Source organism: Theropithecus gelada, chromosome 15, assembly GCF_003255815.1.
Source record: "Theropithecus gelada isolate Dixy chromosome 15, Tgel_1.0, whole genome shotgun sequence".
Classification (NCBI taxonomy): domain Eukaryota; kingdom Metazoa; phylum Chordata; class Mammalia; order Primates; family Cercopithecidae; genus Theropithecus; species Theropithecus gelada.
This window is the reverse complement of record NC_037683.1, coordinates 65,940,484-65,962,069: the sequence shown is the minus strand read 5'-3', so window position 1 is coordinate 65,962,069 and position 21,586 is coordinate 65,940,484. Positions and strand designations below refer to the sequence as shown.

Genomic DNA, 21,586 nt, shown 5'->3' with positions numbered 1-21,586 from the left:
TTTGTCAATTTTGGCTTTTGTTGCCATTGCTTTTTGTGTTTTAATCATGAAGTCCTTGCCCATGCCTATGTCTTGAATGGTATTCCCTAGGTTTTCTTCTAGGGTTTTTATGGTTTTAAGTCTAACATTTAAGTCTTTAATCCATCTTGAATTAATTTTTGTATAAGGTGTAAGGAAGGGATCCAGTTTCAGCTTTCTGCATATGGCTAGCCAGTTTTCCCAACACCATTTATTAAATAGGGAATCCTTTCCCCATATCTTGTTTTCGTCAGGTTTGTCAAGATCAGATAGTTGTAGATGTGTGGTATTATTTCTGAGATCTCTGTTCTTTTCCATTGGTGTATATCTCTGTTTTGGTACCAGTACCATGCTGTTTTGGTTATTGTAGCCTTGTAGTATAGTTTAAAGTCACATAGCGTGATGCCTCCAGCTTTGTTCTTTTTGCTAAAGATTGTCTTGGCCATGCAGGTTCTTTTTTGGTTCCATATGAACTTTAAAGTAGTTTTTTCCAATTCTGTGAAGAAGGTCATTGGTAGCTTGATGGCGATGGCATTGAATCTGTAAATTACCTTGGGCAGTATGGCCATTTTCATGATACTGATTATTCCTACCCATGAGGATGGAATATTCTTCTATTTGTCTGTGTCCTCTTTTATTTCCTGAGCAGTGGTTTCTAGTTCTTGAAGAAGTCCTTCACATTCCTTGTAAGTTGGATTCCTAGGTATTTTATTCTCTTTGTAGCAATTGTGAATGGGATTTCACTCATGATTTGGCTCTCTGTCTGTTATTGGTGTATAAGAATGCTTGTGATTTTTGCACATTGAGTTTTGTATCCTGAGACTTTGCTGAAGTTGCTTATCAGCTTAAGGAGATTTTGGGCTGAGACGATGGTGTTTTCTAAATATACAATCATGTCATCTGCAAACAGGGACAATTTGACTTCCTCTTTTCCTAATCGAATACTCTTTATTTTTTTCTCCTGCCTGATTGCCCTGGCTGGAACTTCCAACACTTTGTTGAATAGGAGTGGTGAGAGAGGGCATCCTTGTGTGTGTTGGTTTTCAAAGGGAATGCTTCCAGTTTTTGCCCATTCAGTATGATATTGGCTGTGGGTTTGTCATAAATAGCTGTTACTATTTTGAGATATGTTCCATCCTTACCTAGTTCATTGAGAGTTTTTGGCATGAAGGGGTGTTGAATTCTGTCGAAGGCCTTTTCTGCATCTATTGCGATAATCATGTGGTTTTTGTTGTTGGTTCTGTTTATGTGATGGATTACATTTATTAATTTGCGTATGTTGAACCAGCCTTGCGTCCCAGGGATGAAGCCAACTTGATCTTTGTGGATAAACTTTTTGATGTGCTGCTGGATTTGGTTTGCTAGAATTGTATTGAGGATTTTTGCATCTATGTTCATCAGGGATATTGGTCTAAAATTCTCTCTTTTTGTTGTCTGTGCCAGGCTTTGGCATCTGGATGATGCTGGCCTCGTAAAATGAGTTAAGGAGGATTCCCTCTTTTTCTAGTGATTTGAATAGTTTCAGAAGGAATGGTACCAGCTCCTGTTTGTACTTCTGGTAGAACTCGACTGTGAAACTGTCCAGTCCTGGGCTTTTTTTTTTTGGTTCATAGGCTATTAATTATTGCCTTAATTTCAGAACCTGTTGTTGGTGTATTCAGAGATTCAACTTCTTTCTGGTTTAGTCTTGGGGAGGGTGTATGTGTCCAGGAATTTATCCATTTCTTCTAGATTTTCTAGTTCATTTCCATAGAGGTGTTTATAGTATTCTCTGATGGTAGTTTGTATTTCTGTGGGATTGGTGGTGATATCCCATTTATCATTTTTTATTGCATCTATTTGATTCTTCTCTCTTTTCTTCTTTATTAGTATTGCTAGCAGTCTATCTATTTTGTTGATCTTTTCAAAAAACCAGCTCCTGGTTTCATTGATTTTTTTGAAGGGTTTTTTTTGTGTCTCTATCTCCCTCTGTTCTGCTCTAATCTTAACTGTTTCTTGCCTTCTGCTGGCTTTTGAATTTGATTGCTCTTCTCTAATTCTTTTAATTGTGATGTTAGGGTGTCGATTTTAGATCTTTCCTGCTTTCTGTTGTGGGTATTTAGTGCTATAAATTTCCCTCTACACACTTCCTTAACTGTGTCCCAGAGATTCTGGTACATTGTGTCTTCGTTCTCATTGCTTTCAAATAATATCTTTATTTCTGACTTCATTTTGTTATTTACTGAGAAGTCATTCAGGAGCAGATTGTTCACTTTCCATGTAGTTGCGCGGTTTTGAGTGAGTTTCTTAATCCTGAGTTCTAATTTGATTGCACTGTGGTCTGAGACAGTTTGTTGTGATTTCTGTTCTTTTACATTTGCTGAGGAGTGTTTTGTTTCCAATTATGTGGTCAGTTTTAGAATAAGTGCGATGCGGTGTTGAGAAGAATGTATATTGTTTTGATTTGGGGTGGAGAGTTCTGTAGATGTCTATTAGGTCCACTTGGTCCAGAGCTGAGCTTATGTCCTGGATATCCTTGTTAACCTTCTGTCTCGTTGATCTGTCTAATGTTGACAGTGGGGTTTTAAAGTATCCCATTATTATTGTGTGGGAGTCTAAGTCTCTTTGTAAGTCTCTGAGAACTTGATTTATGAATCTGGGTGCTCCTGTATTGGTTGTATATGTATGTAGGACAGTTAGTTCTTCTTGTTGAATTGATCCCTTTACCATTATGTAATGGCCTTCTTTGTCTCTTCTGATCTTTGTTGGTTTAACATCTGTTTTATCAGAGACTAGGACTGCAACTCCTGCTTTTTTTTTTTTTTTTTGCATTTGCTTGGTAGATCTTCCTCCATCCCTTTATTTTGAGCCTATGTGTGTCTCTGCATGTGAGATGGGTCTCCTGGGTACAACACACCGATGGGTCTTGACTCTTTATGCAATTTGACAGTCTGTGTCTTTTACTTGGGGCATTTAGCCCATTTACATTTAAGGTTAATATTATTATGTGTGAATTTGATCCTGTCATTATGATGTTAGCTCGTTATTTTGCCCGTAAATTGATGCAGGCTCGTCATAGCATTGATGGTCTTTACAATTTGGCATGTTTTTTTCAGTGGCTGGTACCAGTTCCTTTCGATGTTTACTGTTTCCTTCAGGAGCACTTGTAAGGCAGGCCTGGTGGTGACAAAATCTCTCATTTGCTTGTCTGTAAAATATTTTATTTCTCCTTCACTTATGAAGTTTAGTTTGGTTGAATATGAAATTCTGGGTTGAAAATTCTTTTCTTTAAGAATGTTGAATATTGGCCCCCCACTATCTTCTGGCTTGTAGGGTTTCTGCCAAGAGATGTGCTCTTAGTCTGATGGGCTTCCCTTTGTGGGTAACCTGATCTTTCTCTCTGGCTGCCCTTAACATTTTTTCCTTCATTTCAACCTTGGTGAATCTGAGAATAATGTGTCTTGGGGTTGCTCTTCTCGAGAAGTATCTTTGTCGTGTTCTCTGTATTTCCTGAATTTGAATGTTGGCCTGCCTTTCTAGGTTGGGGAAGTTCTCCTGGATAATATCCTGAGGAGTGTTTTCCAACTTGGTTGCATTCTCCCCGTCACTTTCAGGTGAACCAATCAAATGCACGTTTGGTTTTTTCACATAGGCCCGTATTTCTTGGAGGCCTTGTTCATTTCTCTCTCTCTCTCTCTATCTATCTATCTATATATATGCACACACACACAGCCATGTGTGTGTATATATTATGTGTGTGTGAGTCTTATATATATATAAGAGATGGGATCTCAATCTGTTACCTAGACTGAGTACAGTGGCACAATCATAGCTCACTGCAACCTTGAACTCCTGGGCTCAGGCAGTCCTCCTTCCTCAGCCTCCTGAGAGTTTGGAACTACAGACACACACCACTGTGCCTGGCTGATATTTAAATTATTTTGTAGAAATGGAGTCTTCTTTTGTTGCCCAGGCTGATCTTAAACTCCTGGCTTCAAATGATTCTCCTGCCATGGACTGCCAAAGTGCTGGGATTACAGTTGTGAGCAGCTGCACCTGGCCTTTCTGAGCAAAACTTAAATAGGAAGGTGAATCCTTTGAAAAGAAATTCATATGTCTTCAAAGTGAATGTGAATTATTTTTGATTATTCTTCCTTTTGGATTTTCCAAGCTACCACGCTGGTTCTACTTGCATGGACATTCAGATGTGAGACGTTTGTTCCATTTTTAATGTTGTATTTTAATTTTAAAATTGTTTGGTAGTACTGTTTTCTCATTCTTGAGATAGTCTCTGAGCTAATTGAACTATGGTAGGTGGGTTTTGCTCATCAAAAATGACGGTGCAACCAAATCAACACTAACCAAATCTATTTTGCTTATAGCCTTGGGCATACTACAAATACCTACTATCAAAGGGGAAGTAATATTGCTTTGAAGTTTTTCATTTAAGAATATGCAGTACTTTTTGTTTGAAAAAGGAAAGGCAGCCTTAAAAAGTCTTTTAGCATGAACACATGATATGTAGTACGTCTGCCATATGTCTTAAAGGTGTGTAATATCAGTTGATATAAGCATGTTTGAAAAACCTGCTCTGACACTTTAACTTTTCAGATTAGAAAGAGAGTATTTCTCCAAAAACAAGAAACTAAATGAAGAGATCGAGGAACAGAAGAAAGTAATTATAGACCTCTCAAAGAGACTCCAGTATAATGAAAAAAGTTGCAGTGAGTTACAGGAAGAACTAGTAATGGTAAGAATAAAAAAGGAAACCCTATGGCAATCACTTTACTGGGTCGTAGTTGATGTATAGCAGCGTTGTTTTTCCTCACCACATTCCATGAGATAATAGTATAAAAGTTATTTTAGTGACAAAATTTCCAAAACTGGAAATGCTGATTACATCAAAGATACACATAATGAAATCTCTCTGATTTGGAATAATTGGGGGAAACTAACTCAACTAGTAAAAACTCTGAATTATGGAATTTTCAAAAATCTATTCAAATGTTTTCATTTTTTTATCGTACATAAAACAGTGTTACTTAGATTAAGGGTGATTGGGGTTTGTAATGAACACATCTGATGATTTCAAAGACTTCCTTTTGTAATTGTTTTGTACCTGATCACTCTCTCTCCATTCTCCAGTAGTCTAGCTTTTACACAATAACCAAATTTATCTTTGCAAAATATTGATCTGTTTTTGTCAACCTCTCTTTATTCAAAACGCATCAGCATGTCAGTGTCTCCCTGTTGTTTTTGAAATAACAGCCAGTTTCTTGTCGTGTAATCTCAGGACCTTTTCCTTTTGTCTTCATGTTAACTTTTCTACCCTCTTCTTTTGCCTTTGTCCTCTATCTGTCTTGCTTTAGCTTCATTATAGTGTTCCTTGTTTTCTAAACACATTTTTTTCTTTTCTTTTTTTTTTTTTAAAGATGGGATTTCATTCACTCTGTTGCCCAGGCTAGAGTGCAGTGGTGCAACCCTAGCTTACTGTAATCTCCAACTCCTGGGCTCAAGCGCTCCTCTTGCCTCAGCCCCCTGAGTAGCTGAGACTGCAGATGTGTGCCTCTGTGCCTGGCTGGTTTAAAATTTTTTTTACAGAGATGAGGTCTCGCTGTGTTGGCCAGGCTGGCACCAAACAAGTGGCCTCAAGTGGTCCTCCTGTCTTGGCCTCCCAAAATGCTGGAATTAAGGTATGAACCACTGCACTTGATCTAAACACATCTTTTCATATATTCCTATTTTTATTCAGGTTTTTCGTTTCTTTGACCTGCAGTGACTAAAATACTCCTTTTTGTTGCCATTGACAGATTTCTATACATCCTGTGATGCCCAGCTCTGATATCTTGCAATCTGTGAAGCTTTCTGTGATTCTGTCTTCCCCACTGTCATCCCCCTTAAATTAAAATTCTGTGCCTCCTCAACAGTATTTCTTTAGTACTTAGTTCAGCATCTTTATCATAATACTCACCGAAATTTGATGTGTATTATGTCTCCCAAGAGGATATGAATGCATTCAGGTTAGCTTACTTCATTTTACATACCTAGATTCCACTATAGTACTTGACTCAATAAACATTTGTTCGATGGATTTATTTGGTTGATGCAGAATCCTCTTCTCTGCAGTTTGCTGGGGGACCCACCAGGGAGGGTGTAAAGTTTATGGTAATACCGTATTACTTCTTTGTTTTGTTCTACACGTATATACTTTCCTCAGAGGCTTGACTACTTCACTTTCAGTTATATTCCAAAAGTTTTAGTGATTTAGTTATTGAGGACAATGGCTATTATTCTCCTCAAAAAAGGTGGACCCTGGGTTATACTAGGATTTGGTCACCAAATCAGTGCTGCCCGAATCAAAAGCTAATAATGGGATATAGTTAAAACTCTTCATTGTTTTGTCAGATGATCCAATATTATATATATTTTCCATTTATCTCAAGATATTTGCTGTGTTCTTATTCAGGAAATTGATATCATTGCTTGTTCTAGAAATCAGTTTGCAGTTTAGTATTTTGAATGTGATGTTTTAGAAAGTTAAGAGCCCTCTGTGTAGTCTACTTTAGCATCTGTTCACTGTAATGTGTCATCTTAAATTTCGTTGGCTGTTTTAACTCTTACCTCCTAGTTCAGGAGGTTGAATCAGTAGTGGAGAAAAATATGTCAGGGTCGTTGAGCTGAGTACTGCATTTGGTCTGCTTGCTTATTAGATATTGTACTGAATAGTTTGGAAAATAAGCCAGGGTTATAACTAAGAATGCAAGAGTTAAGACATATTCACCAATATAGGTTGCATGAATTTTCCTAATTCTAGTTTTCTAGCACTTTAATGAGTAGATACAAAAATAAAATGAGACTGGTTTAACTCACCACAGAGCATATGCATATTTAGTGATTAAGAAAATTTACTTGGTACCAACAGATTTTTTTTTCTAAAACTTTTACAAAGTAATATATGGTCTCAAATAATGCAAGTGACAGCTCACCAGCAACCTATGTTTGCCTGTTGGGACCCTCTGCGCTCATTGTATTCTTTGTATTAACCCATTAAACACTACTGTTTTGATAATGATGCTGAAAATTGTAGGCTGTTTCTTCAAAGCTTGATGGATTGCTAAAAGCAGTTGCAGATCTGTGAATAATGTAATAGTTCCTTGCCGAATGAGTTGTTTGAAAAACTTACTCAGGTTGCCAGACTAAGTGATGTACAATTTATGTGGCTCAGACCGTTAATATGTTCCTCTTAATTTTTTCATCTCTCTTAAACTCATAGCTTTGTGTCTTATTTTCTTCCATCTTTCTCTTCTTTCTTCTTCCCTGTTAGCTTTCTTTTAACTTTTCTGTTTTGTGCTTATTAGAGCTGTTGTTCTCTATTTCTTTACCTGTCCATAATATGAAATTTAAGACCTGTTTAATGAAAATGTCTTTAAATAGTAAGTACAATGTTTTTCTTTTTATAAATTACTATTCTATCACTTTTCCTAAATATATTTTTTCTTGTACATATTCCTTTATTGACTTTTCTCAGTAGATTAGTGGCCTTTGGGGGAAAGAAGGCTTGAAAAATTTCTCTTGAAAGGTGTTTCTGCCAAATTAAAATTTTAAGCCCTAAGAAATGAAGTTTTTCTAGTTCTGCATTCACAGTCTTGCTGTTATTTGTGCTTTGAATTCATAATTGTTGTTGACTGAAGAGAGAATGACTTATGAGGAAGATTTTCCCTTTTGCTTTTAGAAATGAAATTGCTTTAATGACATGCCATGATTTTACATACCCTAGTGTGTCTTTTCCACCGTTATATTTCTTTTGAGCATAATAGTTTTAGTATTTTACAGACTATAGATGGGAAGCATAAATTACCGACAGGTAAGTTTTCTTCCCCTTTGAGGTACCAGCTTGTTTTCTAGTTTAGGTCAGGTTCATAGTCATTATTTAAGTCTTGGTCTTTATTTTCTCTGTTACATTGCAAAAGAAAGTTAAAGTCACCATCCTCTGTAGGTTTACTCGTGAGATCAAGGTGTTATTAATAAGATACAAAGACTTGAGGAATTTTGAGACTTACAAATAACTTTGTATGTGTTAGTACAGCATAGCCTTATGCTGTATCCTGGGCTAGATACAGCAGCAGAGCTGTTAGAGGCTTTAGAGATCATCTAGCCCAGGATAAAGAAAGTCTTAATAAACTACTTGGACAGTGATAGCTCCCCTGTTTCGAGAGAGATATTATATAAATATAAAACATAATTTTGGAAAACTCTAAACTGAGTATGTTGTCTTTTGTGGGTTTTTAATAAATATAAACCTGCCAACTTTAATTGTACTTTATTTATTTTTAAATGACACAAAATAATTGTATTAACACGTATTTGTAGGGTACACTGTGATGTTTTGATATATGTAACATAAAGTGATCAGATCTGGGTAATTGCTATATTATCTCAAACATTTATCATTTCTTTGTATTCTAATTATACTTTTATATTGATGAAATTACTTTTATTCAATGTATAGATTTAAAAGATACAACTAATAAATTAATGGTATATAATTATTATTTTGGATGTCATAGAATTAGTAGGATTTCAACATAGGACATCCAAGGACTTAACAAATTTATTTTCATGTTTACGTGAAGATGTGAACACAGAATATGAAACTTGACAGAATTTGACTATAAAAAATTTTGATTGGAAATTGAGCTGTTTCAAAATCTATGAATTTAATAATGATTTAATCAACTACTAAATAAAACTGAATTTCTAGTTTAAGGCGCTTAGTGATCATGCTTATTAAAGTCCATCTGAGGCTCAACAGATCCAGCTGGGTCTTTTAGACATTACTGTGAGTTTTTATATCTGCTTCTCTTGAAGCAGGGGAGCTTTCATTTTCAAATTGGTATTATTAGAACTTGCTCTGTGCTTTCTTCAATGAAATTTTCTTGAGTCCGTCATTTCTTGAGATTTGTTTTTCTGCCACTCAGTAATATTTAGTTACAGCTCTAGGAGAGACTTTATATTGAAAAGGGAATTCTAGTTCTCATGAGGTTTTGCTCAAAGAATGTTTTATTCTCTAAAGAACTTGTGATTGAAAATGGTCAAGTGTATATTTTTTCCCAATACTTTTGGGGGCTTAACTGATTGTATAATAATAATGATTGCCAGCATTAAATATGATTTTGGAAAGTGTTTTGATGGTTATGCTTTGTGGTGAAGGTAATATTTCTTGATAATATTTTTACTTCCAATGAACTATTAGGTTTGCTTTAGAAGAACATGTTTCTGATTTTGTAGGAGGTTTTCAAAACTAATGGGCTAATAAATATGCTATTCCAAATTTTTAATAAAAAATGATTGATTCTTGTTTTGCACCAAGAATAGGAGTAGTATTTATAGATGGGCATTGTTTTTGCTAATATAAATATCACTTTCCGTTTCTTTTAGTGGCCCTTAAGTTTTAATTCTAATAAATAATATTCATCGCGTATGTGTCTTTGTGTATTTAAATATTCCTTTTAGGAGGCTGACTTCCTAAATTTATGGTATAGGCATAAAACTTTTGCATTAAGCCTTTTGAAATTTCTTTCTATGCAAATTAGTAAATTTTGAAAATCCAAATCTCATTTTTCACCTGGGAAAAAATAAAATGGTATTGTGTACGTATGTGTATGAGAGAGAGAGAGAGAGCAAGAGATCACGAGAGAGATGTTTGTATGTTAAGGCCCCTATTCAGATTGAAAGGTAGCACCTGCTGAAAAATAAACTGATTGTTAAAGCTAAGTACAGATGGGTAACATTTCATTATGTGAGATAAGCAAGTGGGATCATGGAATACTGACATCCTTGGAAGCGGCATAGGTAAACAAGGTGGTAGGGAACTAAGAGACTAGCTATCATTAATATGATCAGGGACAAGCTGCTGATGGTGATGATAACAAAAGCTATCCAGAGCTCCTTAAGCCCATACAAATGCATTGTGCATATAATGGTAACTAGGTACAAGATATGATGAAAAGGTGAGCTGTAAGGGTAAAAGTATGTAATGAAGATTATAGGCTCTGATGCTTCCTTGTTTTCACTTAGAATTTCTTCATAATTGCTTAACATATATTTAAATAAAAAACGTAAAAGTTTTACTTGAGTTCAAAAATGTTCAGAAATTATAAGCACTATATATTAGTTGCAAAAGTTCAACCTATATCTAAAATGCTTGTTTCATTAAAAAAAAATACCCATTGACTAAAGCCTTTTTTTAACCTATTTGTTTTTTCTATTATTTTTAACCTTATTAAAATTGCCGTTCATTGTTTTTATTGTTATTTATGACTTGAGTCAACTTTTTCCATAGCAGATCAGTAAGACCCATTTACCAATTTTTAAATATAAATATTTATATATAGTTTTTATATGTTTCTTCAAAGGCTCGCAATAGAAATTTTTATTTACATGCCTTTCTATTTGTGATACTCATGTTGAGTGAGCAAAAAAGTGAGGGATGAGGTTTTGAAGGATCATGAAAAGAGAGGATGATTATGAAACAAATAAAAAAGAATGACATGTTAGATTAAGCCAGAAATGCATTCAATTCAGCAGTGTGAGAGGTATAGTATCCCAAGGTGCAAATAAAGGTTGTTTGTTATTTCATTTTTCTTTCTGATTAAAGATACTTTTTAACCAACATTGACTGCTCTTTCATAATACATTAATATTTGTCAATCACAACATTTTCTGAACTTTTTTTGAATAATTTGGTATTTTTAGTCCTCTGTTTACACTGGTTGTAGATTCATCACGGCATCTAAAGTAGTCCTTGGGTCATGTTGGGTGGTGAGTAAATGCTCATCTAAACATTATCTGGTTAGCCAGCATAGCATTATGGGACCTGTAATCCTAGGGCAATGCATTCCATGTGTGAGTTTTGTCTGAGGCAAAGAAGTGAGTCCCTTTATCCTACAGTTCTTTTAAATTTCTGAGTATCTTTAGAATTATAGCGTTTGTTGAGTCAACAATTTATCATTAACCTAAACTTATTCTTTATGTCACATGACAAAATATATTAATAAAAAAGTAGAAACTATATTTTATCTTCAATTAGTACTTTGTTTTCAGCTCAACAGTTTTGTTTATTTAGCTAATGGATTCTGTTTTCATTCTCAAATTCCTTGTATATTAAAAGGTTGTTAAGAGAACTAGCAGCTTTGGGAACAAAATTTGAATAGAAGCATAGACCAGTTGTGGTGGCTGACACCTATAATCCCAGCACTTTGAGAGTCTGAAATGGGAGGAAGATTGAGCCCAGGAGTTTGAGACCAGCCTGAGCTACAAACGTAGTGAGACTCCCATATCTACAAAAAAAATTTAAAAATTACCTGGCATGGTGGCATGTGCCTGTAGTTCTCAGCTACTTGGGAGACTGAGATGGGAGGATCACTTGAGCCTGGGAGGTTGAGACTGCAGTGAGCCATGATTATGCCAGTGCACGCTAGCCTGAGGCACAAAGTGAGACCCTGTCTCAAAAAAAAAAAAAAAAAAAAAAAGATGAATATAACCACAATCCAGCACTTAAAAAACAAAACAAAATCCTGACACTTTTACTGTATGTGTGAAGAGTGGAAGCTTCATTAATAAAACTGAAACAATTTGTTAGGAAAAAAAACTTATCAACTGTAAAACAAGTTAATAATGTAATTATTAAATTTAAGCTAACTGCCTACTGGCTATATTATTTGTAAGACTATTAGCCAGACATCTCTGTAGAATGATGTGAAAATTATAATATTAATAATTATAAATGTAATAGTAATTTTCAGGTAGATGAACATTAGCTTCTTTTTAAGCCTGATGAGTGGGTAAATCTCTTTTTTGCTCTTTGAAAAATTTTACACTATTCAATATTTTCTGCCTAGTTTGACCCTAATTTTGATCTTAAATTGTAATAAATTTAATATTTAAAGTGTGGAAATATTAGCTCATATTTTGGTTAAGATTGAGCCCTATACTTGAAAGAGAATTATTTTTGAACTAGGAATTTAATTGAACCTTGATGTTAAGCTCACTCCAAGTATGCAGTTTATTTGGCTTTCTAGACATATATTCCTGTAAATTTTTATACCTTGGTATTAATGGGGACTTCAGTCAGCTGGCATAATAGAAAGAACATAAATTTTGGAGGCATATTGATCTGGGTTTTAATCCCAGGCCTATCTCATTTTAGTTGTGTGACTTTAGTGATATTCTTCCTCTGGATCCATTTGCTCATTTGTAAAATGGTGCTAACAATCTCAGTTATGCAGGGTTTTCGATGAGCATTAAAGATAATATATGTATCAGGAGAATGGCGTGAACCCGGGAGGAAGAGCTTGCAGTGAGCCGAGATCGCGCCACTGCACTCTAGCCTGGGCGACAGAGCAAGACTCTGTCTCAAAAAAAAAAAAAAAAAAAAAAAAAAAGATAATATATGTATCAAAAGAGCAGAGGATGGAAAAAATATACCATGCACCCAATTGAAAAAAAAAGAACTGGAGTGGATGTACTGACGGCAGACAAAATAGACTTTAGAATAAAAATGTTACTAGAGATAAAGAGGGACACCTCATGTTGTTAAAAGGGTCAATCCACCAGAACGATCTAACAGTTATAAACTTGTGTACACCCAACAACAGAGCTCCAAACTATTTGAAGAAAAACCTGACATAATTGAAGGGAGAAATAGACAACAATAATATTTCGGGGCTTCAGTACCCCACTTTCAGTAATGGGTAGAACAACAAGGAAGAATATCAACAAATAAATAGAAGACTCAACAGTACTGTAAACAAATTAGACCTTACAGATATCTATAGAACACCACACCCATTAGCAAAAGAACACACATTCTTCTCAAGTGTACGTGAAATATTCTTGTGGAAAGATCATATGCTAGGCCATGAAACAAGCCTCAATAAATTTAAAAGGATTGAAATCATACAAAGTGTCTTCTCTGACCATAATGAAATCAAATTAGAAATCAATAACAGAAGGCAACAGAGGAAAAATTCACAAATATGTGAAAATTAGATAACGCACTCCTAAATAACCAACAAGTCTAAAAGAAATCACAAAGGAATTAGAAAACACTTTGAGATCAGTGAAATAAAAAGACAACATACCAAACTTTGTGGGATGCAGCTAACACTATGCTTAAGATGGAAACTTATAGCCATAGTCATCTATATTAAAAAAAAATAGTGGGGCACGGTTGTCCATGCCTGCAGTTCCTAGCTACTAGGAAGGCTGAGGTGGGTTTCTTGAGTCCAGGAGTTTGAGGTCAGCCTGGGCAACATAGCGAGACCCCCGTCTCTTAAAAAAAAAAATTCTCAAATCAGTAATCTAACATTTCATGGTAAGAAAAGAGAAAAAGAAGAGCAAACTAAACCCAAAACAAGTGGAAGAAAAGAAACAGTAAAGACTAACAAGGAAATAAAATAGAGAATTTTTAAAAAATAGAGGAAATCAGTGAAACCAAAAGTTGATTCTTTGAAAAGATAACTAAATTGATAACGCTTAGTTACACTCATAAAAATAAAGAGAAGAGATTCAAATTATTGAAATCATGAATGAAAGGGGGATATAACTACTGACCACACAGAAATAGAAATAATTGTAAGAGAATACTCTGAAAAACTGTATGCCAACAAATTAGATAATTTAGAATGGACAAATATCTAGAAAGACACAAATTACCAAAACTGGTTAAGAAGAAATATAAAATTGGCTGGGCACAGTGGCTTAACCCTGTAATCCTAACACTTAGGAGGCCAAGGCAGGCAGATCACGAGGTCAGGAGTTCGCGACCAGTCTTGTCAACATAGTGAAACCCCGTCTCTACTGACAATGCAAAAATTAGCAGGGCATGGTGGCGCATGCCTCTAGTCCCAACTACTTGGGAGTTTGAGGCAGGAGAATCGCTTGAACCCGGGAGGCGGAGGTTGTGGTGATCTGAGGTGGTGCCATTGCACTCCAGCCTGGGCAACAGAGCGAGACTCCATCTCAAAAAAAAAAAAAAAAAAAAGAGAAAGTCAATGCTATAGCAAGATGTCTTAGAATATCAAAATGCAAAGTAAAAAAAATCACAAGAGATTGGATTAGTAATCAAAATAACTCCCACAAAGAAAAGCCCAGGCCTAGATAGCTTCACTGGTAAATTTATTTAAATGTTTAAGAACAATTACCACCAATTCTTCGTAATTTTTTTCAAAAATAGAAGCAGAGATAACACTTCCCATATCATTCTGTGAAGTCAGTATTATTACCTTGATACAAAAGCCATATATACCAAAAGAAAACTGCAGACTAGTATCCCTTTTGAATGTAGATGCTAAAATTCTCAAAACTATACTAGCAAGCTGAATCCAGCAAGATATAAAAAAGATACTACACCATGATCAAGTGGGATTTATCTCAGGAATATAATACTAGTTTAACACCTGAAAATCAACTAATGTAATAAATGATGGGTGTCAATTTTAGATCTTTCCTGCTTTCTCTTGTGGGCATTTAGTGCTATAAATTTCCCTCTACACACTACTTTAAATGTGTCCCAGAGATTCTGGTGTGTTGTGTCTTTGTTCTCATTGGTTTCAAAGAACATCTTTGTTTCTGCCTTCATTTCATTATTTACCCAGTAGTCATTCAGAAGCAGGTTGTTTAGTTTCCATGTAGTTGAGCAGTTTTGAGTGAGTTTCTTAATCCTGAGTTCTAGTTTGATCGCACTGTGGTCTGAGAGACAGTTGGTTAAAATTTCTGTTCTTTTACATTTGCTGAGGAGTGCTTTACTTCCAATTATGTGGTCAGTTTTGGAATAAGTGCGATGTGGTGCTGAGAAGAATGTATATTCTGTTGATTTGGGGTGGAGAGTTCTGTAGATGTCTATTAGCTCCGCTTGGTGCAGAGCTGAGTTCAATTCCTGGATATCCTTGTTAACTTTCTGTCTCGTTGATCTGTCTAATGTTGACAGTGGGGTTTTAAAGTCTCCCATTATTATTGTGTGGGAGTCTAAGTCTCTTTGTAAGTCTCTAAGGACTTGCTTTATGAATCTGGGTGCTCCTGTATTGGGTGCATATATATTTAGGATAGTTAGCTCTTCCTGTTGAATTGATCCCTTTACCATTATGTAATGGCCTTCTTAGTCTCTTTTGATCTTTGTTCGTTTAAAGTCTGTTTTATCAGAGACTAGGATAGCAACCCCTGCCTTTTTTTTGTTTTCCATTTGCTTGGTAGATCTTCCTCCATCCCTTTATTTTGAGCCTATGTGTGTCTCTGCACGTGAGATGGGTTTCCTGAATACAGCACACTGATGTGTCTTGACTCTTTATCCAATTTGCCAGTCTAAAAATCAGTGAATCCAGGAGCTGTTTTTTCATAAAGATCAACAAAATTGGTAGACTGCTAGCAAGACTAATAGAAAAGAGAGAAGAATCAAATAGACGCAATAAAAAATGATAAAGGGGATATCACCACCGATCCCACAGAAATACAAACTATCATCAGAGAATACCATAAACACCTCTACGCAAATAAACTAGAAAATCTAGAAGAAATGGATAAATTTCTTGACACATACACCTTCCCAAAACTAATCCAGGAAGAAGTTGAATATCTGAATAGACCAATAACAGGCTCTGAAATGGAGGCAATAATTAATAGCCTACCAACCAAAAAAAGTCCAGGACCAGACAGATTCACAGCCGAATTCTACCAGAGGTACAAGGAGGAGCTGGTACCATTCCTTCTGAAACTATTCTGATCAATAGAAAAAGAGGGAATCCTCCCTAACTCATTTTATGAGGCCAGCATCATCCTGATACCAAAGCCTAGCAGAGACACAACAAAAAAAAGAATTTTAGGCCAATATACCTGATGAACATCGATGCAAAAATCCTCAATAAAATACTGGCAAACCGAATCCAGCAACACATCAAAAGCTTATCCACCATGATCAAGTGGGCTTCATCCCTGGGATGTCAGGCTGGTTCAACATATGCAAATCAATAAACATAATCCAGCATGTAAACAGAACCAACAACAAAAACCACATGATTATCTCAATAGATGCAGAAAAGGCCTTTGACGAAATTCAACAGCTCTTCATGCTAAAATCTCTCAATAAATTAGGACTTGATGGGATGTATCTCAAAATAATAAGAGCTATTTATGACAAACCCACAGCCGATACCATACTGAATGGGCAAAAACTAGAAGCATTCCCTTTGAAAACCGGCACAAGACAGGGATGCCCTCTGTCACACTCCTATTCAACATAGTGTTGGAAGTTCAGGCCAGGACAATCAGGTAGGAGAAAGAAGTAAAGGGTATTCCATTAGGAAAAGAGGAAGTCAAATTGTCCCTGTTTGCAGATGACATGATTGTATATCTAGAAAACCCCATCGTCTCAGCCCAAAATCTCCTTAAGCTGATAAGCAACTTCAGGATACAAAATCAGGATACAAAATCAATGTGCAAAAATCAAAAGCATTCTTACACACCAGTAACAGACAAACAGAGAGCCAAAGCATGAGAGAACTCCCATTCACAATTACTTCAAAGAGAATAAAATACTTAGGAATCCAACTTACAAGAGATGTGAAGGGCCTCTTCAGGGAGAACTACAAACCACTGCTCAACGAAATAAAAGAGGACACAAACAAATGGAAGAACATTCCATGCTCATGGATACGAAGAATCAATATCATGAAAATGGCCATACTGCCCAAGGTAATTTATAGATTCAGTGCCATCCCCATTAAGCTACCAATGACTTTCTTCACAGAATTGGAAAAAACTACTTTACATTTCATATGGAACCAAAAAAGAGTCCGCATTGCCAAGTCAATCCTAAGCCAAAAGAACAAAGCTGGCGGCGTCACGCTATCTGACTTCAAACTATACTACAAGGCTACATTAACCAAAACAGCATGGTACTGGTACCAAAACAGAGAGAGAGACTAATGGAACAGAATAGAGCCCTCAGAAATAATACCATACATCTACAGCTATCTGATCTTTGACAAACCTGACAAAAACAACATATGGGGAAAGGATTCCCTATTTAACAAATCCTGCTGGGAAAACTGTGTAGCCATATGTAGAAAGCTGAAACTGGATCCCTTCCTTACACCTTGTACAAAAATTAATTCAGGATGTATTAAAGACTTAAATGTTAGACCTAAAACCATAAAAGTCCTAGAAGAAAACCTAGGCAATACCATTCAGGACGTACTCATGAGTGAGGGCTTCATGACTAAAACACCAAAAGCAATGGCAACAAAAGTCTAAATTGACAAATGGGATCTAATTAAACTAAAGAGCTTCTGCACAGCAAAAGAAACTACCATCAGAATGAACAGGCAACCTACAGAATGGGAGAAAATGTTTGCAATCTACTCATCTGACAAAGGGCTAATATACAGAATCTACAAAGAACTCAAACAAATTTACAGGAAAAAAAAAACCCATCAACAAGTGGGCAAAGGATATGAAAAGACACTTCTCAAAATAAGACAGTTATACAGCCAATGGACACATGAAAAAATGCTCATCATCACTGGCCATCAGAAAAATGCAAATCAAAACCACAACGAGATGCCATCTCACACCAGTTAGAATGGTGATCATTAAAAAGTCAGGAAACAACAGGTGCTGGAGAGGATGTGGAGAAATAGGAACACTTTTACACTGTTGGTGGGACTGTAAACTAGTTCAACCATTGTGGAAGACAGTGTGGCAATTCCTCAGGGATCTAGGACTAGAAATACCATTTGATCCAGCCATCCCATTACTGGGTATATACCCAAAGGATTATAAATCATGCTGCTGTAAAGACACATGCACATGTATGTTTATTGCGGCACTATTCACAATAGCAAAGATTTGGAACCAACCCAAATGTCCATCAATGATAGACTGGATTAAGAAAATGTGGCACATATACACCATGGAATACTATGCAGCCATAAAAAAGGATGAGTTCATGTCCTTTGCAGGGACACGGATGAAGTTGGGAACCATCGTTCTCAGCCAACTATCTCAAGGACAGAAAACCAAACACTGCATGTTCTCACTTATAGGTGGGAATTGAACAATGAGAACACTTGGACGCAGGAAGGGGAACATCAGATACTGGGGCCTGTTGTGGGGTGGAGGGGGAGGGATAGCATTAGGAGATATACCTAATGTAAATGACGAGTTAATTGGTGCAGCACACCAACATGGCACATGTATACATATGTAACAAACCTGTACGTTGTGCACACGTACCCTAGAACTTAAAATATAATAATAAAAAAAAAATGATGGAAGCCAAATGATCTCAATAGACACAGAAAAACATTTGATAAAATGCAGCATCCTTTTATGATAAAAATGCTCAACAAACTAAGAATAGAAGGAAACTTCCTCCTCATCCTCATGAAGAGCATCTATGGAAAACCTACATCTGACATCACAGTTAATGGTGAAAGACTGAATACTTTCACCATAAGATTAGGAATAAGACAAGGATGCACACTCTCACCATCTCTCTTCAACATTTTACTGGAGGTTCTAGCTAATGATGTTAGGCAAGAAAAAGAAATGAAAGGCGTCGGTTTTGGAAAGGAAGAAGTGAATTGTCTATTTGCAGATGATGTAATCCTGGATATATTAGAAAATCCTAAGGAATCCACATACACACAGAAAATTATTAGAGCTAATTAGTTTAGCAGAGTTGTAGGATACAATACAAGATCCATTTAGGAAAGCAGTTGTATTTCTGTAACTAGCAATGAGCAATCCAAAAATAAAATTAAGGAAACAATTCTATTGACAATAAAATAATAAAGAATGTAATACTTAGGAAGAATTTGACAAAAGACGCATAAAAGTTGTCTGCTGAAAAACTGCAATTTATCATGGAAAGAAATTAAACAAGGTTGAAATGAAAAATTTCTCACGTTCATGTAATAGTTAATACTGGTAAGATGTTAGTATTCCCCAAATTGATGGTTTAATGCAATCTCCATCAAAATCTCAGTTGACTTTTTGGAAGAGAGCTATGTTTACCCTTGTAACACCAATGAACTTTTAGTTGTCTTTTTGCAGAAATTAACAAGTAGATTCTAAAATACATAATGGAAATATAAGGGGGCCCAGCACAGTGGCTCATGCCTGTAATCCCAGCACTTTGGGAGGCCGAGGCAGGTGGATCAATTGAGGTCTGGAGTTTGAGACCAGCCTGGCCAACATGGTGAAACCCTGTCTCTACTAAAAATACAAAAATTAGCCGGGTGCGATGGCACGTGTCTGTAGTTCCAGCTACGCAGGAGGCTGAGGCATGAGAATCACTTGAATCCAGGAGCTGGAGGTTGCAGTGAGTGAAGATCACACTACTGCACTCTAGCCTGGGTGACAGAGTGACACTCAGTCTCAGAAGAAGTATAAAGGACTTTGAATAGCCAAAATAATCTTGAAAAAGAAGAATAAAGTTGGAGTAGTAACATGCTCCAATTTTAAAGCTAACCACAAAGCTACAGTAGTCAAGATAGTATGGTACTAGCATAATGATTTACATGTATATCAATGGACCAGAATTGAGAATCTAGAAAAAAATCCCTCACGATTATGTTTAGTTGGTTTTCTTTCTTTTTTTTTTTTTTTGAGACAGAGTCTTGCTCTGTCTCCCAGGCTGGAGTGCAGTGGCTGATCTCGGCTCACTGCAAGCTCCGCCTCCCGGGTTCACGCCATTCTCCTGCCTCAGCCTCCGGAGTAGCTGGGACTACAGGCCCCCGCCACCAAGCCCGGCTAATTTTTTTTTGTATTTTTAGTAGAGACGGGGTTTCACCGTGTTAGCCAGGATGGTCTCGATCTCCTGACCTCATGATCCACCCGCCTCGGCCTCCCAAAGTGCTGGGATTACAGGCGTGAGCTACTGCACCCGGCTAGTTGGTTTTCAAAAAGGGTGTCAGGTCAATTCAGTGGGAGAATGAATCGTATTTTTCAACACATGGTGTTGAGGGAACTGGATATCCACATTCAAACACCGAAGAATGAATTGACTTCAGCCTGGGCGACAGAGGGAAACTCCGTCTCAAAACAAGAAAAACAAAAAAAAATGAGAATGGTGATTCTTTAGGCCTTGGGGGTAGTGGTGGGAGAATGGGGAGTGAGAGTCAGTGGGTGTGGCACATCTTTTCGTAGGGACAACACTTCTAAATTTAGATTGTGGTTATGGTTGTACAACCCTGTGAAAATACTAAACACATTAAATTTAACACTTTAATTGGGTGAGTTGTATGTTATGTCAATTATGTCTCAGTCAAGTTTAAAAAAATATATAAAGTCACCACAATTAAGAGTTTGTTACTGACAAAATAATGGAGAAAGCAATGAAACAGAGTAGAGTTCAAAAATGGCTATCAGTATGTATGAGAATTTGATATATGATAATGTTGGTATGCCAAATCAATGTTTAGAGATAGATTATCTCACAAATAGTTTCTAGACAACTTGTTATATTATAATGATAAATAATATGACTAAATCCCTGACGCATTACTTATACTAAACAAATTTTAGATTGATCAAAGAGCCATAAAAGAGGAAAATGAAAAAGCGCTGGAAGAAAAATGGAATTGTTCTGTCATCTTGGAGTAAAAGGAAAATATGACACAAAACTCAGAAGTCCTAAAGCATGCTATTGATTTGCACGCTCAATCACTTGAAAAATATGATTTTGTTTTAAGAATATGTATTATATAAATATATTTATATAAAATACATATAATATAAATATATTTATCGCTTGAAAAATATAATTTTGTTTTAAGATGGCAAATAGAAATGAGAAAAAATGATTTGCAATATGTAACAAAAAGATTGCTTTTATAAGTTACAGAGCGCTTTTATAAATCACTAAGGAAGAAATGAATGATATAATATAAAAATGGGCACATGATATGAACAGGCAATGCACAGAAAAAAATATAGATGGCTAGTGAACATGAAAGGATGCTAATCTTAATTAAAATGAAGTAAATGTACATTAAATAAGTTGGTAATGCCTACTATTGGATAGATATTGGGAAATAGGTACTCATACCATCCATTGGTATAACTGATTAGAGAGTAATTTGTTAATTGTCTGAAAACAGTATGTTTGCCTTTGCCTCATCAAATCTATTTCTAGGAATTTATAGAGTAGATATACTTAATGTGCATGCAAAATATAAAAAGAGCATATATAAGATTGTATATTGTAGTGTTGTCACTAATAGCAAAAAAACTGCCAAAAACCTAAAAAATATTAGCAGTAGGGGGGACTGGTTAAGTTAATTTATGGTATATCTGACCAGTGGAGTACTATACAGCTAAAAAAGTTTGTGACGTGGAGAGATGTGAAACATACTGTGAATGGAAAAGAAAGTAATATAATAGTGTGTATATTATGATCCCATTTGAATTAAAAAATTATATATAGATATATCCTATAATTATAAAACACACTGTGAATAAAACTCGAGTTACCTTTTATTTTTCTCTATTTGATATTTTTTTTTTTTTTTTTTTTTTTTTTTTTTTTTTT

General features: G+C 35.8%; 1 protein-coding gene across 2 annotated transcripts in view; it reads left to right on the top strand.

The window, feature by feature from the left end:
- CCDC171 (coiled-coil domain containing 171) overlaps positions 1-21,586 on the top strand; it is a 398,142-nt gene that overhangs the window by 96,953 nt on the left and 279,603 nt on the right. For both annotated transcript variants that reach the window (XM_025359528.1, XM_025359526.1), the window contains one exon: positions 4,609-4,747. In XM_025359528.1, coding sequence (XP_025215313.1) covers positions 4,609-4,747 — 139 coding nt within the window. The remainder of the gene's footprint in view (positions 1-4,608; positions 4,748-21,586) is intronic.